This window comes from Rhododendron vialii, chromosome 6a (genome assembly GCF_030253575.1).
Source record: "Rhododendron vialii isolate Sample 1 chromosome 6a, ASM3025357v1".
Lineage (NCBI taxonomy): Eukaryota > Viridiplantae > Streptophyta > Magnoliopsida > Ericales > Ericaceae > Rhododendron > Rhododendron vialii.
This window is the reverse complement of record NC_080562.1, coordinates 37,840,370-37,864,653: the sequence shown is the minus strand read 5'-3', so window position 1 is coordinate 37,864,653 and position 24,284 is coordinate 37,840,370. Positions and strand designations below refer to the sequence as shown.

The 24,284-nt window shown below is 39.2% G+C and overlaps 3 protein-coding genes across 7 annotated transcripts in view; 1 reads left to right on the top strand and 2 right to left on the bottom strand.

Moving 5' to 3' along the window:
• LOC131331545 (tRNA dimethylallyltransferase 9) overlaps positions 1-9,387 on the bottom strand; it is a 13,997-nt gene extending 4,610 nt beyond the window's left edge. The window contains exons 1-9 of the mRNA XM_058365562.1: positions 9,043-9,387; positions 8,530-8,583; positions 7,548-7,590; positions 7,111-7,219; positions 5,694-5,892; positions 5,296-5,521; positions 4,090-4,184; positions 2,627-2,721; positions 1,664-1,739 (exon numbers count right to left, since the gene is read on the bottom strand). Coding sequence (XP_058221545.1) covers positions 1,664-1,739; positions 2,627-2,721; positions 4,090-4,184; positions 5,296-5,521; positions 5,694-5,892; positions 7,111-7,219; positions 7,548-7,590; positions 8,530-8,583; positions 9,043-9,309 — 1,164 coding nt within the window. The 5' untranslated portion in view covers positions 9,310-9,387. The remainder of the gene's footprint in view (positions 1-1,663; positions 1,740-2,626; positions 2,722-4,089; positions 4,185-5,295; positions 5,522-5,693; positions 5,893-7,110; positions 7,220-7,547; positions 7,591-8,529; positions 8,584-9,042) is intronic.
• Positions 8,543-24,284, bottom strand: LOC131331544 (UBP1-associated protein 2C-like). 5 transcript variants are annotated; one of them, XM_058365557.1, is made up of 2 exons: positions 22,604-24,284; positions 8,543-8,583 (listed from the first exon to the last, which is right to left on the bottom strand). In XM_058365557.1, exon 1 carries the CDS (start codon positions 24,105-24,107, stop codon positions 22,605-22,607), a length of 1,503 nt encoding a protein of 500 aa, XP_058221540.1. In that variant the 5' UTR covers positions 24,108-24,284; the 3' UTR covers positions 8,543-8,583; position 22,604. The 5 variants fall into 5 exon arrangements, with proteins under 5 accessions (XP_058221540.1, XP_058221541.1, XP_058221544.1 ...); XM_058365558.1 differs by lacking the exon at positions 8,543-8,583 and adding an exon at positions 10,703-14,101; XM_058365561.1 differs by lacking the exon at positions 8,543-8,583 and adding an exon at positions 14,617-14,826.
• LOC131331546 (protein trichome birefringence-like 31) lies at positions 11,206-13,545 on the top strand. Its single transcript, XM_058365564.1, has 5 exons — positions 11,206-11,582; positions 11,788-11,959; positions 12,042-12,241; positions 12,343-12,489; positions 12,569-13,545. The coding sequence occupies exons 1-5, from the start codon at positions 11,206-11,208 to the stop codon at positions 12,945-12,947; spliced, it is 1,275 nt and encodes a 424-aa protein (XP_058221547.1). The 3' UTR covers positions 12,948-13,545.

Genomic DNA, 24,284 nt, shown 5'->3' with positions numbered 1-24,284 from the left:
TTACAAAGTAAAAAATCATTCTGATGGTTCTTTGGAGCGGTACAAAGCCCGCTTAGTTGCTAAGGGGTTCTCTCAGGAATATGGTATTGATTACGAGGAGACTTTTGCTCCTGTTGCCAAAATGACATCTATTCGTCTTTTGATTTCTGTGGCTGCTACGCACCAATGGCCTCTCTTTCAACTGGATGTTAAAAATGCCTTCCTCAATGGTCATCTATCTGAGGAAGTTTATATGCGTCCTCCTCCAGGTCTCCCTCATGCCACCAGCCTTGTTTGTCGCCTCCGTCGTGCTCTGTATGGGCTCAAACAGTCCCCTCGTGCTCGGTATGCACGTTTTCATGATGTGGTTTTACAGATTGGTTTTCAGCCTAGCACCCATGAATCTGCCCTTTTTGTTCGTCGAACTTCTCGTGGTTTGGTTCTTATCTTGCTCTATGTTGACGACATGGTCATCACTGGGTCTGACTCTGCTGCTATTGATGAAATGAAACATCACTTGTTTCACGAATTTGAGATGAAGGACTTGGGACTTCTTCGGTATTTTCTTGGCATTGAGGTTGCCTCCTCTCCAAAAGGTTATCTCTTGACCCAGACTAAGTATGTGACTGACATTCTTCATCGTGCTCAACTTACTGATGACAAAAACGTTGATACTCCCATTGAGTTACATGTCAAGTTCTCTGATTCTGATGGGGTTCCTCTTGCTGATCCTACCGAGTATCGTGAGCTTGTTGGTTGTCTTGTTTATCTCACCGTCACTCGGCCGGATATTGCCTATGCTGTGCATATTGTTAGTCAGTTTGTTTGTGCCCCTCGATCTACTCATTGGGCTGCCTTGCTTCGTATCCTTCGTTATGTTCGTGGCACCATGTTTCAGTGTTTATTTCTCTCTTCCTCTTCTTCAGATTTGATTCTTCGGGCCTATGCCGATGCTGATTGGGCAGGTGATATCTCTGATCGAAAGTCTACTTCTGGCTTTTGTGTTTTCTTGGGTGATTCCCTTATTTCATGGAAAAGCAAGAAGCAATCCGTTATTGCTCATTCCACTGCGGAAGCTGAGTATCGTGCCATGGCTCATGCCACCTCTGAAGTTGTTTGGCTCCGTTGGCTTTTATCGGATATGGGTGTCACTATCTCCTCTCCTACACCTCTCTTTTGTGACAATAAAAGTGCCATTCAGATTGCCCATAATTCAGTTTTTCATGAGCGCACAAAGCATATTGAAATTGATTGTCACTTTGTTCGCCATCATCTCCAATCTGGCACAATTGCTCTACCGTTTATCTCCTCCTCTCTTCAGTTAGCCGATTTCTTCACCAAGACGCACACCTCCGCTCGGTTTCGCTTCCTCCTTGGCAAACTTTCGATGCTCTCCGGGCTCGCATCATGAGTTTGAGGGGGGGTGTGAATATATACTGTTGTATGGGTTCTTTTGTAATATTATTTTATGTTAAGGGTAGTTTAGTCATTATAGTTTTAGGGCTTTTTCCTATGTATTTATCTGGGTTCTCTTTTATTGTAAACTCAAGCCGTTGTATTTGAAATGTTCAGTTTCAGTTTCATATTCCACTTCCAAGGGCTTTGTCAAGCGAGGATTAGGCAAAAAACCCAAAGTTTGAAACTACAATAAAACAGCACTCATGAAGTAACCCAAATGGCATACCAAGGATTTAGAAGCATCAAGCCAATGATAAATGTGCTCGTTACGGAACCAAGTCAATTGCCTTTTTGCAAAATTTCTGCATGATAGAATAATGATTCCGAGATTTAAATTAGTCCGGTATCGCAACTAAAGGTGTCCAAAACTATACATGCCCAATTCATAAAACACAACTTATATGTTCAAAAATTCAAGGTGAAACATTGATAAAAAGACAGTCCCAAGCACTGTGCGAAGTGAAAAGAGGTTGAAAATACTTGAAGTGTTCAAAAATCAATTGCATGTTCAGAATGTTTGCAGTGTTCAGGAATCCATTTCAAAGAAGAAAATCAGATCTCGAAGTTTCATCCTAAAGGTTCAATATTGGTACATGACAAGTATTTTTTTAATATAGGACCTCTCTACGGACATCATGCATAGTAAGGAGGAATAAAGCAAAACAAAGCTTACAAAATCGAATCAGCTGCTCTCAACCGGAAAAAAACAGTTTTCACTTTGGATTCCTACCAACGAAACTAGGGTAAACCTAACAAAACCTGCCTAAAGAACACGTTAACGCCGAAGCCTAGGGAACAAGTTAATGCCAAGGCGTTGTTTGGCTTTTTTGAGGGAACATTTTCATAACACATACAAGTTACAACAAGCTTAGAGACAAGTAGTCTTGCAGGGATATTATACAACCTATTACAAACAGGAGATGCTTCAACTATAGTTAGCGAACAGGAGATGCTTCAACTGTAGTTAGTGAACTTTAGCATGTCTTAAATTTTATTTTGCTTAGTTTAAGCAAGTGAGCTTTCGGCATACTTTTGGCAAGTTCGGCTTCAGCAATAATAAGTCTGGTAGTGTGTAATTGTATATCCGCAAAAATGACAAGTTTTGTCAAAAATACATGGTAAGAGGTAGAAAGAATAACAGAAACTTAAAACACATTTAACTCAATAACAGGAAGACAGCACACATTACCTAGATACTTTCTGAAATTCGGATAAAAAAGCATAAAACTCCCTGGAGGAACTCCAGCCCCCTTGTTCTCTACACTTGAGTAAGTATTCCATAGCCTGATATAAACAAAAAAGTAAGGCTCGCCAATATTTAGATGCGACAGCTTATATAAATTATCTACATCCTGCAAAAAGAAGTGACTTCAAGAACAATGCAATTGCAAGTTTTCCATGGCTAATAGCTTAAGAAACTTCTTTTGCGTTCTTTAAAATATCTGAAAAGGATTTTAGTGCAAAAACCAGATAAAAGGATTTTAGTGCAAAAACCAGATTGAGCTGATCCCAAATCACAAGTTCATTAATGGGATGACACGTATATAATTTTCAGAGAGGATAACAAGAGGAACTCAAATGTATTCTAAAACTGGATCAGATAGAAGTAGGAAACATATTTCATATAGAATATTGCAGCAGTTATGACAACACAAAATCATGCAACCAAATGCAGCTCCATAAGCCTTATCCAAAAATTTGGGACAACCAATCAATGAATCCAGTCAAAATAAAACAGTAAGAAAGCGACTGCGGATTTCCCTCTGTTTCTAAGAGACTGTTTCTTCGCTGTTTAAAACAGGGATTATCCATGCCAGCTTCTCTTCAGCACTTTTTCAGTTTCTCGCCAGTGTGAGGTATAGAGAGAGCTTACAAGCGTGATCCTCCATAACTGTCCAGGGTATTTCCAAGAACTTTAAAGCTGTACTTCTGAGCATATCAAGGTCGCAGCATCTCCGGTTAGAAAATTTACATGTTCATGGTTTTATTTTAATATACTTTCACATTCTTGCTTACTCACATAAACGTATCAGAATCATAGCCATTGGCTAAAAATAATTCATGCCCATGAAATTCAAGTATTGCCTTAAGTCCAAGTTTCATTTCATCAAGATTGTCAAGGGTTTACTTCAAAAAACTTGAAAAACCCTGTAAGTATCTCCTTTTGTGTAACATGGCAGACGCGGCCTCACTGTCCCAACTAGATAACCTAGCGTACATATGGCCACAGATTTGCTCACCATTAGGAAGCTACTGTACCCCTATCTTTTTATTTAACTAACCAACTAAGCTTCTCCACAACTCATAAGCAGTAAATTTTAGAAACTTCTCCAGCCAAATCAGGCACTATATCAGGCACAATACTAAGATTTAAGGAACAGTGCCGGAAATATCTATAGTTGAGGCAAGGTAACGTAGACCTGCAAGGTGCTTTCTTCCTAAAGCTCAGACGTTTATCTTTCACTTTCTTCATGATAAAATTTTATCCTTACAAGCGAATGTGATGTAACATAGCCAAAGTGACAACCAAGTACTAGCACAACTCTCTAAGTGGACAAAACAAGAAACAAAAAGGAAGCAAAACCATACTCTGAGAAGTAAAAAATAAATTGTTACTTATGACAAAGAATGAGGGTGGGAAGGGAATCATACCTGTCTGTAACCAATTGCTCGAGTTGCAGAATTTGAATTTGGCAGAAGACCAATATCAAGAAGCCATTGGGCTTCAGACAAAATGCCATCACTTCCTATACTTTTTAAATCCATCATTAAGATCATAAAAACGGAAAAACAACTATTAAAAATAAGTAAAACCAACATGTTACTTATATTGACTAACTTAAGCCCAAAACAAAAGAAGAAAATCTCAGAGCTAAGAAATCCATCGAAGAATTGGTGGAACGCTAATTAATGTTTTCCCTAATTCATCCCAGATGGCATTAGAAGTGTTGAAGGTATAAGTAATAAAGTTGTCCCTCTTTCTAACAGCTTAAGCTTTTAGATGAGTTGGTGGTTAACAATCTAATATGGTATCGCCGATCAAAAAAAAAAATCTAATATGGTATCATAAAAAAAATCTAATATGGTATTAGAGTAGGCAATAGATCATATGTTCGAATCTCACCGCCTAAGTAATCTAATATGGAAGAGAGTCTGGCTACACGTGAGGGGGCGTGTTGAATGTATAAGTAATAAAGTTGCCCATCTCTCTTAACATCTTAAGCTTTTAAATGAGTTAATGGTTAACAATCTAATAAGAAGTTTGTCACAGAATATAGTCCAAACAACATAGAAATGCAGAAAAAATAACTGAAACAGATAGGAATACCCAAAACCTAAACGGAAAAGAAACATAAACTGGATTGATGAATTCAGTCCTCGGCCTCGCTGTATACTATTGCTCCTCCCATAAAATAAAAGTGAGAAGTGACAACACCCCAAAATCAATCAACTAATGGCAATGGAATCGGGCAACTAGCTTGCCTCATATCCAATATAACACAAAATCTCAGAGTGGTTGAAATGCTGATGTCATCACAAAAGAAGAAATAACTTATACAGATAGACAAATTAATAGGAAATATACAGATATGTTTAACAGAGGCAGACTAATATAATCCATCTATTCCAAATAGTGCTTCATGTACCCCAACCCTGGCCCAGTCTAGAAGGGCAGCAAGGATGTCATTTGTGTTCATTGCTCCAACCAACAATGTGACGCCCAACAGACGCTTGTGGGTCAGGGCTGTTGCCAAATACATTGACTGGCTTGTCCAACACAAATAGGAAGTACATACCATAAATTTTGAGACCTGAAAGAGAAAAGGGGGACAAAGTTGACATGCATGACATATTTACCTAAAAGCATATCTTCACATCGCAAATCAATCGATCTATAGAGATCCAGTCTCTGACCGGAAAGGAAAAAACAATTGAACTCATAGTCCAAATCTGTTGATTTACTCTCCTCGATTCTTTCATCAGAAGAACCGTCATCAAGAGAGCATTCTGTAACTCGTGAATCAATAGATTCCCGGAAGGAGTCATACGGTACTCGAAAAGCAGACGGAGGTGATCCACTAGACTGCAACATCCAAAAAACAAAGCATGAATACAACTAAACCGAGCCTCACCAAGTACAGCTACATTAACAAGAACCTAAATCATGGCACACTCCAACCAGAAAAAAGAAACGAAGGAAACGCATCAGTTCGCTGCTAAGATTTGAATCATGAAGCAGAAGATCATATGCGTACCCGAATGATTTCAAGAGTGCGACGCAGACGATACCAATCATTAGCAGCTAAAGATTGGGCCTTTGGATCACCTGCCTTAACCACCAAATCAACAGCTGCATCCCAGTCACCATTTTGCTGCAAATCAGCAAGCTCTGAGTCAACTTCAGAAGCAATCTCTAGGGAAGCTTTTGGAACATCTGGCTTTCCGTATATGTACCTTAAAGATAAAAAGATAAAATCAAGCCTTTATACGCCATATAAGTTGGATTTGAATAGAACATAGACGTGAGCACCCATTTGCAGGTACCGAAAATGCCTACTCAAAGTTATCAAACAGAAAATAACTGAATTTCATTTTCCTTTCCCCCTTTTCGTGAAACTGAAAGTGGTGGGGCTTTATCTTCTTTTTTTTTTTTTTTATAACTAAAAGTGGTGGGTCTTTATCAAACTTCAATAACAATCTATATGGAGGAAACTGAAGGTTTAACTTTCGTCATGCATTAACCCAAAAGGTTTGGTTGACAATACTATCCTTGGGAGTTTACATGAGAAAATTCCATGTGAGCATGCAAGTAACAACACATACACTTTATCATTCACAAAATTTGACAGAAATATGAATCTCTTACAGTCAAAGTTTGAACCTATAAAAGAAGAATGGCATGTTCATATAGAAAGTGGTAATAACTAATACGTACACCTGCTCCTCTTACAGTGACACCAAAACGAAGTATAAGTTTGAATGGTTCATAATCTCAAATAGCCAATGGCTGGCAGTATTTCTCATCAATATGTCATAAAATGTGCTAGAAATCTAGCTTAATGTAAAAGGAATCAGGTTTGAGTCCACACATGTGATAATGCACAATTATGAGGGCCACTTTCCTGGGGGAAAGATTTTTTTTACCGTCCTCGTCATACGGTTTTGACATTATACTATTTGTAAAGTCAAGAACCAGCGGTTGATGAAGATAAATTCCACAATACCATTAGTCCATCTTCCTAATGTAACACTTTACTCTTCCCGCCATCGTCATGCAATAGTTTTGGCATTATGTTTTGTAGAGCAATTTAAGAATCAGAAGTTCGATAAAAAGAAATATGAATATGGTGAGTCTCAGTACAAACGATAGGAGGAACCAAGTGTAACGAGAACATTAGTAGACAGCCCTTTAAAATTCTCCTGATTCAAATATTACCTAAACAAAACTTCAAAAGCATCAGGCCTCAATATTAAATTTAAAAGGACAAATAAAATCTAAAAATTTACCGAAAACCCCAGCTTGCTGTAACCACTTTTGATTTTACAGGAACTATGAACAACTTGTGCTCATGATCTCAAGAGAGACTTAAAGAACTTCCAGTTTCAGGTTCCCTTGCCTTTCTATTTGACATATATATACAAAAAGATGCATAACACAAAACTAGAACATACCATCGTAAGTATAATCCAGTCCCTCCTGTAACTATTGGAACACGACCGTTGTTAAGAACATCTCTTGTAGCTTTTCTTGCATCCTCAAAAAATTGCCCAACAGAGTATTCTAATTTTGGACATCATGTAAGTTTGAGATAATGAGAATGAAAAATTAGTATGGCAGAGAACCATACTGGAACAAAAGCAAACGAGTCAGAAACATTAGAACTTTTTGCATTTTACAAAGTAAAAACCCAGGGCTGCCAATCATGTTCCTTGAGAATGTGTTTCGAAAGTGTTCTCATATTTTCATCCATAATGTATGCTCCTTTAGCGGTTCATATATCAGTTGGTTGAAAAATGTATACTGCTCAACTACAGTTTTCAAAGTTAAATACCATTTCAAAGTTAAATACCATTAAGATTGTAACAATCTGGCCCTGCAAGCAACATACCTTCAGATGGGTGCAATATGTCAATCAAATGGTGTGGCACTTCCTGCAACAAAATATAAATACAAAAAAAGAAAAAAAAAAAGTTAGACCAACTAAATAAAGATTTGTAGACAAGTTCCAGAATTTGAAAGCAGTAGATCAGCCACGCAATACTATGTAGGCAGCCGAAATGTACATTTTCAGCTGGCATAAACAACTAACCATGGGGTTACTCAACAGAACTTATTCAAAATCAATATCTGTACTTTCAAAGGTCAATTAATTTATTAATGAAGGTTTTGGAATCTGAGCGGTGGCTCGAATGTGCCTGTAAAGCATAACTGATTCGACCACAGGTAAAACATGATTCAGATTCCTCCGGTAAAGCAAAGAGACTAGCATTTTACGCTTGTAATATGTATTACAAATTGGACGTGTGGATGTACAAAGAAGCCATGCTTTGACTTGTTTTATGCAATAGTGAACCAAGGGTCCTCAGGCAATAAACCACGACCTTTAGTTGATCTTCTAGTCATCTTGATGTACAGGAGCTTGAAAACCCCATTTACAGGGTTGGCGAAACAATAGTGGTCTGTGGAAGTCAATGGAGATCTTGATTGAGGAGCTCTACATTTTGTATTCGCAGTTACTTTAAACAAATAATCGGCTACCTCAGAAACATATTAACCAAGAGGAGCAATGACTCTCCGTTCTTGACCACATACCCTAAAAAAAGGGAAATAAGCATGCCATATTCAGCTCAAACAATCTGAGGGTTAGAATCATAGAAGCTGCTTGAAAAGCATAAGCATCCATAGAAAGGTTTCTAGCTAGAGTTTCGAGCTCCGCTATAAATACTTTGAGCAGTTTGGTAATCACCAGGTCATCGTGAAACATGAAACAATATGTTGAGATACAGATACACAAATAAAGAACACATTTTGACGGTAGAGGCATGTATTAAATGACTGCAGCCTAATCATCCAAAGGCATCTGTGAGTACCTGTCTTTCACTCACTGAAGGCTTTGCAGATCCAATATCAAGGCCTCGATATACCTGCAAACATTGAATCAACTCAGCTAGCAAATAAATTTCAAACTGACCTCCAATCAATAAGAAAGCAATGCATATTAAAAAGCATCTCCAGCCCTTACTATTTTCTTGAACTCAAGCCCAGAACTTCAGTTTAAAAAAAACTTTTAGTTTCCAACCCTCTCCTTGACTCCAAACCTATACAAAATTGAATCTTACTGAAATTTACCAAATTCAAGGAAAACTCAAATCTTAGAAGGCTATTAGTCTCTTAAATTCACAACTACCTACTATATTAATATTACTAGAGATTGTACTCAAATTTATCTTTTGATTTGAGTTTGTAATTACCTCAGTCCGTCCTTACCAATTAAGGCCTTCTTTCCTCAATTTTCTTGGTTAAACAAACAGAAATTACTTTGACAAAAAAAAAAAACAGAAATTAACAACGCGAGCAGTAACCAGTGAAGAACCTCACTCAACCTGGACAGAGTCGGCACTTATGATCTCTCCGTTGAGCCGCTTCGCCAGCTCCAAAGCGAGCCTACTTTTTCCGGCACCGGTGGGGCCTGAAATCACGATTACTTTCTCCTTCCCATCCGCGGCCTTGTTTCCCACGGAGCAGGTGCTGGCGAACAGCCGGCGGCAGTGGCGGCGGAAAGAGAGCACGGAGGACGATAGCCGAGGCCCCGCAGCGTAGTACGAGAGGTGCAGGCAACGCGTGTGGATACTCCCGACATGGCTTATCATTTTCTGCGTCGGAAGGGGAGAGAGAGATGATGTATATGAAAGAGATGAGAATTTGGTGAGGTTTTAGCTTCAGGCTCCGTTTGTTTCCATAAAAAATATAATATATAAAATATTTCTCAGAAAACAAATTTTAAAATTTTATTTTTGGTGTTTTGTTGGAACTTAAAAATATTTTCAAAAATCAACAAAATAGTAGTATAAAGAGAGAAGGGGGCTTAAACGGTAGAGAGATTTGAGAATATTAGAATTAAACGTGGGTCAAGATTGACAATCGAGGATGCTGAGCAGTGAGAATTGCAATAGAAGGCGTGTTCATTTCGAAAAATAACTTACGGAAGATTTAAGGGTAAATCATTTTTATTCCATTGATGGAAAATATTTTACATGTAAAATATATTTTTAATTTTTTACACAATCAAACACCGGAAAATGGATAAAATATTTTATCCGAAAACATTTTACGCCCAAACAAATAGATTAGACTTAGAAAAAAATTCCAGTACCGGCTGGGTATCATGTGGCCGTGCCCGCTCAGTGCCCGAGCAGTCCATCCGGGTCGTTCAAAAGTGTGTTGAACAACTCAAATTAAAACCCTCTCTCTCCTCTCACCCCACCAGTCTCTCTCTTCTTTCTCTCTCCTTTTTCTCTCTCCAAATCCGAGCCATCCAAAACCGAAATGAACAGCCCGGATGTGCAAATCGGATACCACGTGGTACCCACTTAGCACTGAAAATTTTCATTTTAGTTAAAAGGAAAAAGCAAAATTAGTTGTTCATACATATGTAATTTTGTTTGTTTTGAACTTGTTTTAAATTTATGAAGTGCCAAAAAAAAAAAAAACAAAATCGATGAAATCACTGATCCTGTCTGATCCAGTTTTTGGTCTTTGTAGGCCCATGACTAATATCATTCATTTTGAAAAGCTCGTCAAGTCAAGTATGTTATGCACGGGGAAATTAGCTTGATCAAAAATCCATAGGTACATTAACAAAATAAGTTTGTACTTAAAAAAATGGGGTGGCAAAATAATTTGAAACTTATATTGCCCTTTTTTTCCAATTACAAATTTATTTTATCCATGTATCTATGGATATTCAATCAAGCTAATTTTAAACATAAATGACGTACTCAACAAACTCTACAAAATGAAAAATTTCAATCACTACTGCAGCCCAAAAGGGGCTAGAGGGGCCCCCAAACACCCAAAATTAGACTGGATTGAACCGAAGGAAAACTGGACAAGAGCTGTCTATCGCATGTCTACCATAGAGTCTCATTTAGAAGGGAGATCAAGATTCAAGAATGAGAAATCCTAAAATCAAGCATATTGTTTTCCATTTCTAACCCAAGAATGAGGAATTATCCATCTTTTTTATTTTATTATTATTTTTTATTTATTTTTTTCCCTGTAGTCCACAAAATATTCTTCGTGAGATAATTGAATTGTTTTTTATTCCTCAAAAAAAATGTTGTTTTTCTTGTGGGTGAATTTGGTTAACATTATTCTGTTACTACTAGTTTCTTGTGAGCAAATCCATTTATGTTGGAAGGAAAATGAGAGTTGGTCTTTGACAAAATTTGGCTCTCGAATGCTATTTCATAGCCTCTCATTCTTGAACAACACCAATACTAATTATGATGTACTAGCAAAAAAATGCTAAGAAAAATCACTAGAATTGACTCCTCAACAAGATACCTAACTGCTAATAGATCTGCCCACAATCTTGAGAGAGAGAGAGAGAGAGAGAGAGAGAGAGAGAGAGAGAGAGAGACACCAACTGGTAGTTGCATGCCTTGAGTAGTTCTCAAATGCTTAAAAACCACGACAACCCTCCAAACAAAAGGAAAATAAACACAAAAGGGACTATTCTACCATCTCAATTTCACCATCTCTAAATGACGACACAAACTCCATCCAATCGCCAAATCCAGTATCTCTTCACCGTGGCATTGGCTTCCCTTCTCATCCTCGGAACGGCACGAATCGTTTTAGACAGTCTGAAGAACGGGCAGAGCCCATTCCTGCAGCTACTGCATCTGGGCAACAAGCACGAAGTACTGAGAGTGCCAGTGACTATAAACGACGACGATGTTGTCGAAGAAGGCTGCAATGTATTTGAAGGGAATTGGGTTTGGGACAACATATCCAGCCCGCTATATACAGAAGAGAGCTGCCCTTATTTAGTCAAACAAGTGACTTGCAGCAGAAATGGGAGACCTGATTCTCTTTACCAGAATTGGAGGTGGCAGCCCAATGCATGCAACTTGCCAAGGTAACCAAACCAACTTCTCACTAGAGAGATGCTCAGGTTCGAGTTTTCATTTGTGTTGTAGCTTTCCCGACCTTTTCCGTTCCCCTGTTCCCAAAAACTTCTGCCTTTCGGTATATTTTTGTTTTATTTCATTCGGCAATGCACGCACGTGGATTGGCACGTCAGATCGTTTTGGTTGTAACAAGTGTCTAAAATGATATCTCAGGTTTGATGCTTTGAAGTTGTTGGAGGTATTGAGAAACAAAAGGCTTATGTTTGTGGGGGATTCGATACAGAGAGGCATGTTCGACTCAATGGTCTGCTTGGTACAATCTGTAATTCCTGATGGAAAGAAATCCTTACAGAGAATTCCTCCCAGGAAGATTTTCACAGCCAAGGTACTTCCAATTTGCTCTGCTCACACTAACCAAAATTATTGCAAAAACCACCAGTGGGAGATATATAATTTTTTACTGTCAGGAGTACAACGCATCCATTGAGTACTTCTGGGCTCCGTTCATAGTTGAGTCTAATTCGGATAATGCAACAAATCACACCGTAGTAAAGAGGGTAGTCAACCTCGACTCCATATCTAAACACGGCAAACAGTGGGATGGTGTCGACATTTTGGTATTCGAGAGCTACATATGGTGGATGTATAAGCCTTTGATCAATGCAACGTGAGTATATCTGATTCCTCAGCTCCACTTTGTAAGAACTGCCATGTACAGTAAATACGACATTTACGAAGATTCACAAAAATGGCTTCTCCATTTTTCAGATTCGGATCTCCTTACAATGTCCTGGAGTACAAAGTGGCAACAGCATACAGACTGGCACTAGAAACATGGGCAAACTGGATAGAAACAAACATCAACCCTCGTAATCAGGAGGTCTACTTCATGAGCATGTCTCCAACACATCTATGGTGAGTCTCCTCACAATCGGTTATGTGTCCAAGACATTTTTAAGTTCCCAATACCATCTTAACTATTTTCTCCTTCAAGGAGCTGGGAATGGAAGCGCAGAAGCGAAGGAAACTGCTTCAATGAGTCGCACCCAATCCATGGTTCATACTGGGGAACGGGTTCCAAACTTGAAATCATGGAGATAGTACGAGATGCCTTAGAAAAGGTAAAACTAGACGTGACATTACTAAATATCACCCAACTGTCGGAATACCGGAAAGACGGCCATACGTCAGTCTATGGTGAGAGAAAGGGTAAGCTATTGACAAGAGAACAGAGATCAGACCCCAAAAATTTTGCTGATTGCATTCACTGGTGTCTTCCAGGAGTCCCTGATACTTGGAATGAGATTTTGTATGCACATCTACTAAAGAACTATCGATCAAAAAGGAATAAACTTAGTCCTCCTCCTTTCTAATACGTATCTGTATAACCTTGTCTTTTTACCCCTTGCAATGCAACCCAATTCAGTACAATCAACCACAATTACAAATGAAAATCAGATACCTCACAAATCGGAATGAGATTAAAAACTCTAAGTTGGAAAGAGATCAACAGTAACGCAAAGGGAGAAATCACACATGCAGACTCTAAGTTGGAAAGAGATCAACACTAATGCAAAGGGAGAAATCATTCACATGCAGGTGGGGTGCCAACCGCAAATTTCCATGGTTGTATTCTCTATTGATGATTATATACCATGATTGGTGCTTTTCAAATCGTACTATAACATATTCCTTTTCAATCCACTTGGATGCAAAGAAGACAATACGAAAAACAGGGAAAAGGAAAGTCACAAAGTATACATCCACTCTAGTCTCATGCTATAGTGGATGCCTTTGCTGCAAAATCTTATACACTGTGTTTTCCTTCTAGACGTGGAACTTGCTGCCAGAAAATTTATTTCAAAGCAAACTACACAGCGAGGCTTCTCTGAAAGAATACCAAAGATGCAGAGAACCATGCAGGATGTTTTGGAACACAACAAAGCATATATCAGAGCAGCAAAATCAAAAGAATTTGTGGAAAGAAAAACAAAGTTACAGAGAATTCAACGATAGTATAATCTTGAATTTGTGGAGGGATTTAAGCTAGTAAATGAAAGTTCATGGAAACACTTCTTCAAACCTATCTAAACTCTTCCTTATGATTGCCTTTCCAAACAGAACCATCTGCTCAATTTCAGCCTCACCTCGATACTCTTGACAATAGCAATACCCCTTTTGGCTAAGACTCTAAATGAACTATGTTATTTGACCATGTCAAGAAAGCTAATTCAAAGTCTGCTTTAAATCAAGTGTAAACACTTTTGACACTAAAACTCAGTACCATAGCATAAAGTTCCTATTGAAAACCAAGTACTCGAGCTTGTCAAGCAACCATATATCAACTGAAGCTCGACTGAGGTTGACTCAAAGATAACAAGTCAAGCTTAATTTTTTAAAAACTGGTTAAGCTTCCAAGCCAAGCTTAAACAATTCACTATTCATCACAACTCCACTCGTTTACATCTAGCGGCAGAATGATCACCACGCTGGAGCTCTACCCAGGGTATGAGAGTAAAGGTAGAACCTATGGTGCATCAAAGAAGCATGCTAAACAGTTAATAAGACGCCTGTTCCCCCTCCACACCACATAGAGTGCTACATCGCTAAAATTTTCCTTTTCAAAAACTAAATTGACCAACTAAACCAAATTGACCTCAAGGATAATAAACACCGCAAAGATCTTTTATTTGAACCAAAATTGACCCCAAAAGCATACTCCCAGAATCAAGCTCACTCGCCAGAAGTCCATTGTTTAAGAAACTACAATGCACAGAAAACAAACATAAATATCAACAGCCCCAAGTAGAAAAAGCAATAGTCAAAATAGAATTGCAATTTGAACTCTCTATTACCAGAGCGCATGTGTCATACAAAGAGTGATTAGCAGCGATTCTTACAAACTCATAAACAGGCCAAACTAGCATCTAGGAAAGGCAAATTTCCAAATTTACTGCAAATTATCCGATTAAACCTTTCCTGATGTAGGAATGAACATGCAAAATTCATTACTAACAGAGGAAACAGAATAGCTTGAGAAAATAAGAGAATCTCAAACTCTTGATGCAGCACTTAAACAATTACACCAGAACAGGGAGAGATTACAAGGAGCAGAGAGAATGTATCTCTCAGCTATATGTCAGTAAACAAGAAAACACACCACGCAAAGTGAAAGAAGAATATAACACGCGTTATACACCAGGTCAGGGCACGATTGAGGTAGACAAGCCTCTTCATGACGGAGCCCATATCCTATCAAACAGTTAGGAGGAATACACCACGTATGTATGTCACTGCAGTAATTACATAAACAGCGTGGTCTTTTCGACGAACATCGTAACATAAAGTAGTAAAAAAATTAGAGCCACCAGACAAAGTCACCTATAATTTGTCCAACAAGCTAGATGGATCACAAATTAGCACGCAAACCAAACAAACCAAGCTTTATGTCCCAATCAATTGGGGTCAGCTACAGATCTAACGGGGCATTTACGTGCTGGATGTCAGCTACCTAACACAACCATCCTCCTTTATCCGGGCTTGGGACCAGCTGTAAAAAAGATAAGACTCTTAAGCACGGCACAGGCAGATTAATTTTTTTTTGAATAAATGCTATTCTAACCTATATTAATGACCCGGTGTATCTTTTTCTAGATTGTGAGCCACGCCGGTACCCTCAATATCCAATCTAACGTCGATCACCAGGTGTATCTTTTTTCTAGGTCATGAACCACACAGAAACCCATAATACCAAAAATAAACATGCGCGTAGTATCCACAACACTCAAGATGTCCAAGGTAGTCACATTACACATCGAAGTACTACTCATCTACGCCGGCAAAATTAGAACCATATTCAAGAAACAACCTATACGTACATAATTTCAAGTGGATTTACATTCAATGTAAGGTAATTACGTATGCAAGGTTTTCAAATAGAGATACTTATTGTGTATCTATTTTTTATTTAATGAACCGTATCAGCATACGATCACATTCTAGATATGTTCACAAAAGTTAATATGGACTCATGAATACCTAATAACAAAATAAAGATCGATAGCATTTATTCATTTAAAATGCAAAATAATAAGTCTTGGGTCATCTAAAGTGTTCAAAAAGATTACGTATTAGGTACATTCTAAATCCACCTTACTTGCAAGGTTTATACCCATTTACTACTATATGCTAACTTGGAAACTCAAAAATAATAAAGTCTTTATGATGAAATCCCCTATCCATCCTCAATTCAACTTCAAAACGATCATCTTCAATATCACCCCCAACCGCCACCAATATATTCTTCTTCTTCAATAACATGAACCTCATCCTCTCCTTGAACCACCTTCTTTTTGCCTATTCTATCATTTCGAAGGTTTCTTCGCCCTTAAAAATAGAAGCAATAACTAATTAATTACTGTGCCTACTTGGACATAATATTTGGAAGGAGATAAAGGTTGCGTCTCCTGAAATATACCTCTATTTCCTTTTCTACTACTAGTTTCTCCCTCACTAACTTCGAAGCAGTTTTTCATGAGTTGTCTAGCGGTCCAATTGTTGTCAGATTCCATATCGGAGGGACAATATAAGATCATAAGCATAACCATTCTCTTCTCGTTTCTTTTTGCCTCAACTCTAGCATGAGGAGGTACTTGACAAAAACTGATGCATTCAATCTTTGTGCTTCTAACCGCTTCCTCTTTTTCGAATGGATACGTTGAAAAGGACTCCAATTTCTTTTACACCCGGGTAGCACTACATGTTAGGAATATAATTCTTGCAGCTAAATCTTGGAGCTCTTTGCGACTACTTCCATAGCTCACAACCAGAGTTCTAAAAAGAGAGTGAATTAGTGCAAGAAACATTGACAATTTTATAAATAATTGATAATAGGAGAGTTAATACGAGGTTGTTTCTTGTCTCTAGTTATAACCGTCATATCAATGCCAAACATACCATTGGCGTTACGAAACTTTTCCATTTGGTCATCAAGTTTTAACCTTGGTTCAACACCTGAATACATCCTCTCTATGGTATTGTACAATTGCAATTTCACTTCATCCTCGTTAAAGCTACCATCATAAGGAAACCAAAAATAAACATCGAAACATTCACGATAGAAAGTCAGAACAAAAAGAAATGATTTCGTCATTGACAAATCGAATGTTACCTAGGATTCAGATAATAAGCTGCGGCATGAAGAGTTCAATTTGATGGAATTGAAATGCCCAATGCTCATTGACAATCTTCCAAATCCGATCATATCTTCTTTTCACTTTGTTGCAAAATTTCCATACCCATACATTCATAAATGTAACCCATGGCGTGCTTTGCATCACCATCCACTAGTCTCGGGACTTTTAACTACTGGGAGCAAACACTTCGAAAACTACATAATTGCTTGCCATAACATTCAGTATTGCTTGAAGCGTGTGCTTTCCTCAGTTAAAGCCCTAAGACTAGTGGATGTGCCAGTCATGCGTCATATTAATGAAGCTATGGATAGGACAAAGGAACAAATTGAAAAATTTACAACACAGTGAAAAGAATATATGATTCGATTTGGTATATTGTCTGTGAGCGTTGGGCATTGCAACTCCATCGTCCTCTTCATCTAGTGGCTTATTATCCTAATCCAACGTAACAATTAATTTGACAAAAATAACATCATTTCTTATTTCAGTGACTTTCTATCATGAATGTTAGTTTCCGTGTCTCTTTCAGGTTTCATTATGACAGTAACATTAATGTGGATGAGGAAATGAAATTACAATTGTACAAGACCTAAGAAAGGATGTATTCGGGTGTTGAACCAAGGTTAAAACATGATGCCAAAATGGAAAAGTTCAATAACGCCGTTGATATGGACGTTATAACTAGAGATAAGAAACAACCTGGTATTCACTCTTGTCTTATATAAAATCGTCTATGTTTCTTGCACTAATTTGACTCTTTTTAGAACTCTCAGTGGGAGAGCTATGGAAGTAGTTGCAAAGAGCTCCAAGAGTTAGCTACAATAATCATATCCCTCACATGCTCACATGCAGTGCAACCGGGCGTGAAAGAAATTGGAGTACTTTTCAACTACCCATTAGAAAAATAGATAATGGTTAGAAGCATAAAATTGAATGCATTAGTCTTTGTCAAGTATTAAGGCAAAAGAAAGAGAAGAGAATGGTGATCCTTCCTATTTGTCTACCCAATATGGCATCCGACAACGATTGGATTACCAAAAGAGAAGACTCATGCTTACTGCAAGACAAATCATGACTAGACACGAATGAATGCTTCAAAGTTAATGAGGGAGAAACTAATAGAAAAGGAAATAAAGGTACAATTCATGAGATGCAACCTTTATCTTCTTTCTAATATTATGTACAAATGCAATAATTAATTGGTTATTACATCTATTTATATAGGAACAAAAACCTTCAAAATGATAGAAAAGGACAAAGGAAGGCGCTTGAAGAAGGGGATGGTGTAGAAGTTATTGAAGACGAAGAATATATATTGGTGATGATAGGGTGGTGGTTGGAGATGATATTGAAGACGAAAATAGTATTTTTAAGTACTTGAGGGATGAATATAGCTTGTAGGATTTGATCATAAAGAAAAACTGATGTGTTGGTTCACTAAATCTTTTTGAGTCTTCAACTTAGCACACAGTAGTAAATGGTTATAAACCATGCAAGTAAGGTGGATTTAGAATGTAAGTCCCTAACCTAATCTTTTGGAACACTTTACGGCCTAAAACATGTGATTTTGCATCCTCAATGCTTCTGTTTTAGTCGGTTTTTAGTTTGTTATTAGTAATCCTTTATAACTGTATATCAACTTTTTTAAACATACCTACAATGGGTGGGTGACGCGTAACCCTTCATAAGATGAAAAAATCAAATTACAATATGTATCCCGATTGGAAACCTTGCTTACTCCTGCTCCACAACACGTCACTTATCACCCAACCATTCTTCACAAGAATACCAAGCATTTAAAAGATCATAAGCAGAAGCAATATCAAAACATATGTCTGGCAAGCAACCAATTATATAGCCTACATGTATAAATAGGTCATATAGATCCTGCAAACTCCGGTTCATGTATTGGATTTAGATTTTTTTTTTTTTAAAGTACAAATAAAAAGTACAGCTTAACTAATCAATTTAACCACCAGCAATCATAAACGCCCCACGTCTTAAAGAGCAGATGAAGAGAAGAAGTGCCAAAATACAACTACTCAAATTGATCAAGCCAAAGTTCAAAATGTCTGCATTCATCAATTCATCAGAACCACAATAAGCAACAGCGCCCAACAAGCTCTCATACACCTGAATCAAACACCAGTTGACAACAATCCATCAATCTGGATACAACAAGCAAAACAACTGCCATGCTAACTCAAAGGAAATTCTTTGATGTTGCAAGCAGCAACATCAAAGGACCAAGCAAACCCGTATTTTGGGCAAACATGTAGTATTAGACTAACACTACAGTTTGCAGAAGAAAATGCCACAACAAATATAAGTCAAACCAAGCATCCAAAGGGCAGGTATGTAGAACACTACAATCATAAAATTCCAAACTGGTGGATGCAACAAAAGTAGCAACAGGTGCTTACACCATTAAGAGTAAGTAATGCAAGACAAATTAAGTGTATTTGTGTCATTTTCGGTTCTTTAGTGGTATTAGGGGCCTTGAGTCTATAAATAGGTGAGTTGGTCTTTAATTTGATAGCATTTGATTATTAAGAATATTGAAATACACTTAGTATCTCTCTCTACCCTACGAGGTTCATCCCCTTGAATGGAATTTTCTCCTTCTCTTGAATCTTGATTCCCCTTTGATATTCTGATTGCATCATTAAGTTGTCATTAGATGGGAACCCAGCAAAATAATATTAATGTCCACACAAAAACTTTAGATTTCAGTACCATAAAAAGGGCTATGGGCTCCAATGAGAGCTGAACGGCACCTGTGATGTTTGAACATAAGTATATGAGTCAAAGCCTATTTTAAGTTCTTGTTCGGTAAAGTCAACGGTATTTTTGCTTCTTGTGTACAAAGAAAGAAGGAAAATTAATGCAAATATTCTTGGTTTGCAGCTATGTTTTTGAAGCAAGGGGTTGTCGAACAGGAGGGAGTCCCAGTGGGGTTGACCCGAGGGGCTGGGGGAGGTAAAAGAGAGAACATTTCTTCAAAACAAGTAAAAGCACATACCCTTCCCCACCCCCCCCCCCCCAAAAAAAAATTTCGAACTTTGTGAAAATTGCTACAGTTCTTTCAAAATGCAAAAATTAAATGTCAAAAGTGTTTCTGTTAACTAGTCATCAATTTTTCAAACAAACAAACAGAATACAGAAAAACGATACCAAACTAGGGTACATAACATAAAAATCCAAGCAGAATCAAAAGGTAAGAAATGGAAATGTCCAAGTTACCAAAAGAAGACTGCAGATAGGCAGATCTAACCATCATAGTAATAACATTTGAATTTTGAACGGATAAGCAGAAATCAAAGAAATGAAAAACAAGACACCCTGCAATTTCATATGAATGCTTGCCTCTCCATTCTGTAGAAATCAACGAACAACAGTAGACTTCGTCAAAAATCAAAGATAACATGATTAAATGAGGGGAGAGAAAGAAGCCAGAGTTATTAAGGTAATCAAAAATTCAAAAGTAGAAAGCTCAAAAAAGAAAGTAAAGAAAGATAGAAAGTTGAACGCTCGGAAGTAAAACACTAACAACCAACTGGTGGTCTAATGGACTTTTGAATTTCTCAAAGCCAAAGTGCTAAGCACAATAACATAAAAGTTAAAGGTTAACTTCGAAATAGTAATCAGCTAAAAACACTTAGAATTTTCAAATTTCGGAAACTGGACTAACCAGATCATACATAAATCAGAGTAAGAAATTTAAGCTCAATCCAAGTAAAATTACTAATAAGAAGCGCAATCAAACAAATAGTAGCTAAGGTGGTTTGAGCATGTCTACCGTAGAGTAGTTAAGAGAGTAGATAGAATAGTTTTGGGTAGCAATACTATGGGGAGGGGTAGACCTAAATTAACATTAGATGTTATTGTGCGCAAAGATATGAGTATAATGGGTTTGTGTGAACAAGTGGCCCTTAACAAAGCTCAATGGAGGAAAATGATTCATGTAGCCGACCCTAAGTGATTGGGACATAAGGCTCGGCTCGGTTTGGTTTGGTTTGGAATCGTGCATAATCAAAACAAAACCCTTAGTGCTATAGGTTACCCATCGCAATGCAACTTCAAAGCGCGTGTCCATTCCCGTGTTGGGAGACATGTTCTGCAGTATCTTAGCGGATTTCCCTGATGAAGTGCATCTATTCAAAAATTCTACGCAAGGGCTCACACCTCGAAAACCGATCTCATCCAGTGTTCACACCCAACACGTCATATGAACGAGTCATGAACTAAGTTGCCCAAAAATGTAGAAAGGAAAATAAAGTAATCTACTCGTAACACTTCTTAGCTTTGCATATGAAAAAATCTCTCTAGTAAAATTCCTACTTCTTCTCTCTCGTCTTTCGTCGTAGAATAGGTATATGCATATATGGCTAGTAAGAAATACAAATTATAGCTCAAAAGATACAAGATTAGTTATGTACAACACATACAATTGCATACAATATTACATAATTCACAAATGGTTGAATACAAAAAAAAAAGTTCCTATTTCTCTTAACTCTCCCCACTTTTACAAAATCATTTCTCGTAATTGGACTTCAAAATCATTAAAGTTCAAAATATCCTTGCATGCAAATACAATTAAAATTTTGAGCAGCTATATACGGCGAAATAGTCAGGAGTCACAAAACCATATTGGACATCAATTCATGGAATAGTGCTGTTAATGGCCATGCACTTGAGCTTAATTCTCACGAGGTTACCAAATGTCAGCCCTAACCTCGTAGACGAGCCTCAAGATGGACCCTGCTTAGGTGAATCCTCCAAGGGTGGGGTGAAAAAGGCACCTTGTGATGGATTGCCAACCTTAGATTCATTCAAGGTTTAAATGCTTTCCAAGCAGTCACTTTTTTGTGACTTGGAGATGAGTAAGGCTGCAGGAGTCTTCTCTTTGTAGTTTATCCAAATAGGAGTGTAATAAAGTGTTAAAATCAAGTCAAGCAATAGAACTCTTCTACCCATTGTAGCCTCTTTCATGGGATCTCCAAAGGACAGGTTACCGCCCTAGATGACCTCCTATGGACTTCTGCTCATCCACCCTAGGTGGTAAAACATATTATTATGTCTTGGAGGGCAGTTCGTAGGGAAAACCATGGTTGTGTCAACTGCACAGGCAGAATGAAAAAATCCAAGACCACTATTAATCTAGAGACGTGACTTTCTCCACTCCTAGACTGTCCTAGTCCGATTCAATAGAACATAAGCTACCAAATTTACTTGGAGAGTTTTGTGAGGTTAGAATGATCCACTTTCATATTTCAACTAGACATGCAGGAAAATATGTGCCAAGACAACAAATGGATACACATCAACTAGCAGGTTATCATGCAACCACCAATACATTTACCAGCTAATGATATCAGACAGCTAGAACTTCAATGCCGAGAAAAGCGTCAGGGCTAACTGACACAGCCAGCCATATGCCAAGTGAAATCAATAAGAAACCAAAACCAGAAAACAGCAATTAAAATCGGTACTGAGGACTTAGAAAACAAGGGGCATCAAAGTTACACGCTATTCACAAATGAAGTGTGTGAACATCAATCACAACCTATAGTTTCCACAAGAAAACGCAAAATGTCCATGCAGCCTCAAAGAAGCAAAATAACACTTCAAAACATAAGAAAGCAAAATTGCCACTAGCAAAAAGAACAAATCTACTTCGTCAAAGAATGCACGAACCATCACGTAAATCAGAAACTGAGAGCAAGCAATAACAACAAAAATCTGCCACAGCGCAATAGAACAGCAGAATCAAAACACAAAAACAGTAAGAACACCAAAAGATAATAATAAGACAGAGTAAGAAAGACTACCTCAGTAGTATGGGTTGCCACCTTGGTACATTCCCCCAGGTGGAACTCGAGTGGCTGGTGATGTTCCGGCTGGATGATTGTGCTGGCTTCCATACCCTGAAGATGACAAACTATAGTGTGCACTCTCAGGATAACCACCGGAAGGCAACCCACTTGAGCTTGCAGGCAATCCTCCATACAATGACGAACCACGACCAGCACCACCCAACCCACTTCCAACACCACCCAAACTGCCAGCACTGCCACCCAATCCCCCGCCAACACCACCCAATCCACCAGCATTGCCAACCATACCACCGCCTGCGCCGCCAAATCCACCAGCACTGCCAACCATACCACCACCCGAGCCACCAAATCCACCAGCGCTGCCAACCAAACCTCCGCCTCCGGTACCTAGTCCGCCAGCACCCCCGTATCCAGTTGAACCAGGTCCACCAAAATGAGATCCACCATAAGGACCTCCCATGCCAGAACCATAACCACCACCACTAACACCCATCGAAGATGGTGCTTGACTACTAACTGATGACAATCCAGGACCGCCACCGCCCATGGACGAATTCATGGGATGACCCAACTGTGGACCACCCGAAAACCCACCATACGAACCACCCGGCCCACCATACTGCCCACCAACCGGACCCGGCATTACAGAAGGAGGATGCATCCCAAGCCCATTCCCCTGGGCTTCACCGGGCCCTTGCGCCACCCCCTGCACTCCTGGCGCCACCCCTGCGCCCACCTCCGGTTTCCCTCTCTTCCCTTCGTTCGCCAACTTACAATTCAACTGATACCCATCAACCGTCTTCATCGGGTCGACCAACGAAGCCCTAGCCGCCTCCACCGTCTTATACACAAACAGAGCATACCCTCTAGATTTCCCCGTCGCCTTATCATAACCTAAGGGCCCTTCCTCCACCTCCCCATATGACGAAAAGTGCGCCAACAACCTATCCCCGGGCATATCATACGGCACATTCGCCACGTAAATTTTTCTATTCGAAACATCGTAGCCCCCGACGGGGACCGAGCTCGCCACAGGGCCACCCTGGATCCCCGCGGCAGCGAGCTGCGTCACGGTCATCCGGCCGTCAATTTTCTTGCTGGGTTCTTTCAGGGCTAAGAGGGCGCCGTCGACGTGCTTCATGGTGACGAAGCCGTATCCCTTGGACTTGCCGGTGGCCTTGTCAAGGATGACGACGGCTTCGTCGATGTCACCGTAGGAGGAGAAGAGGGCGCGGAGCTTGTCGGTGGTGGTGTCCCAGCCGAGTCCGCGGACGAAGAGCTTGCGCTGGGCGGGGTCGGCGTCGGCGATGGATCGGACGGCGGAGAGGACGTCGGGGTGGCGGAGGACGGCGGATTGGACGATGGAGAGGAGCTGGTCGTGGGTGAAGGAGGAGAGGAGGGAGCGGGCGTCGTCGGGGGTGAGTTGGGGGGCGGCGGCGAGGAGGTCGGGTTGTTGGCCGTTGTTGTCGTCGAGCTTTCGCTTCTTGGTGAGGTCCATGGTTGGGTTGGGAATTAGGGTTTGGAGTTTGTGAGATTTTACTGGGGAAGCGGTAGGGGAGAGAGAGAGAGAGAGAGAGAGAGAGAGAGAATCTGTGGCGTAAACCCTAGGAGAGTAGGAGTGAGAAGGTAACTGAATAGGAGTGAGAAGTACTATGGAATCTAGATGGAAAGGGGT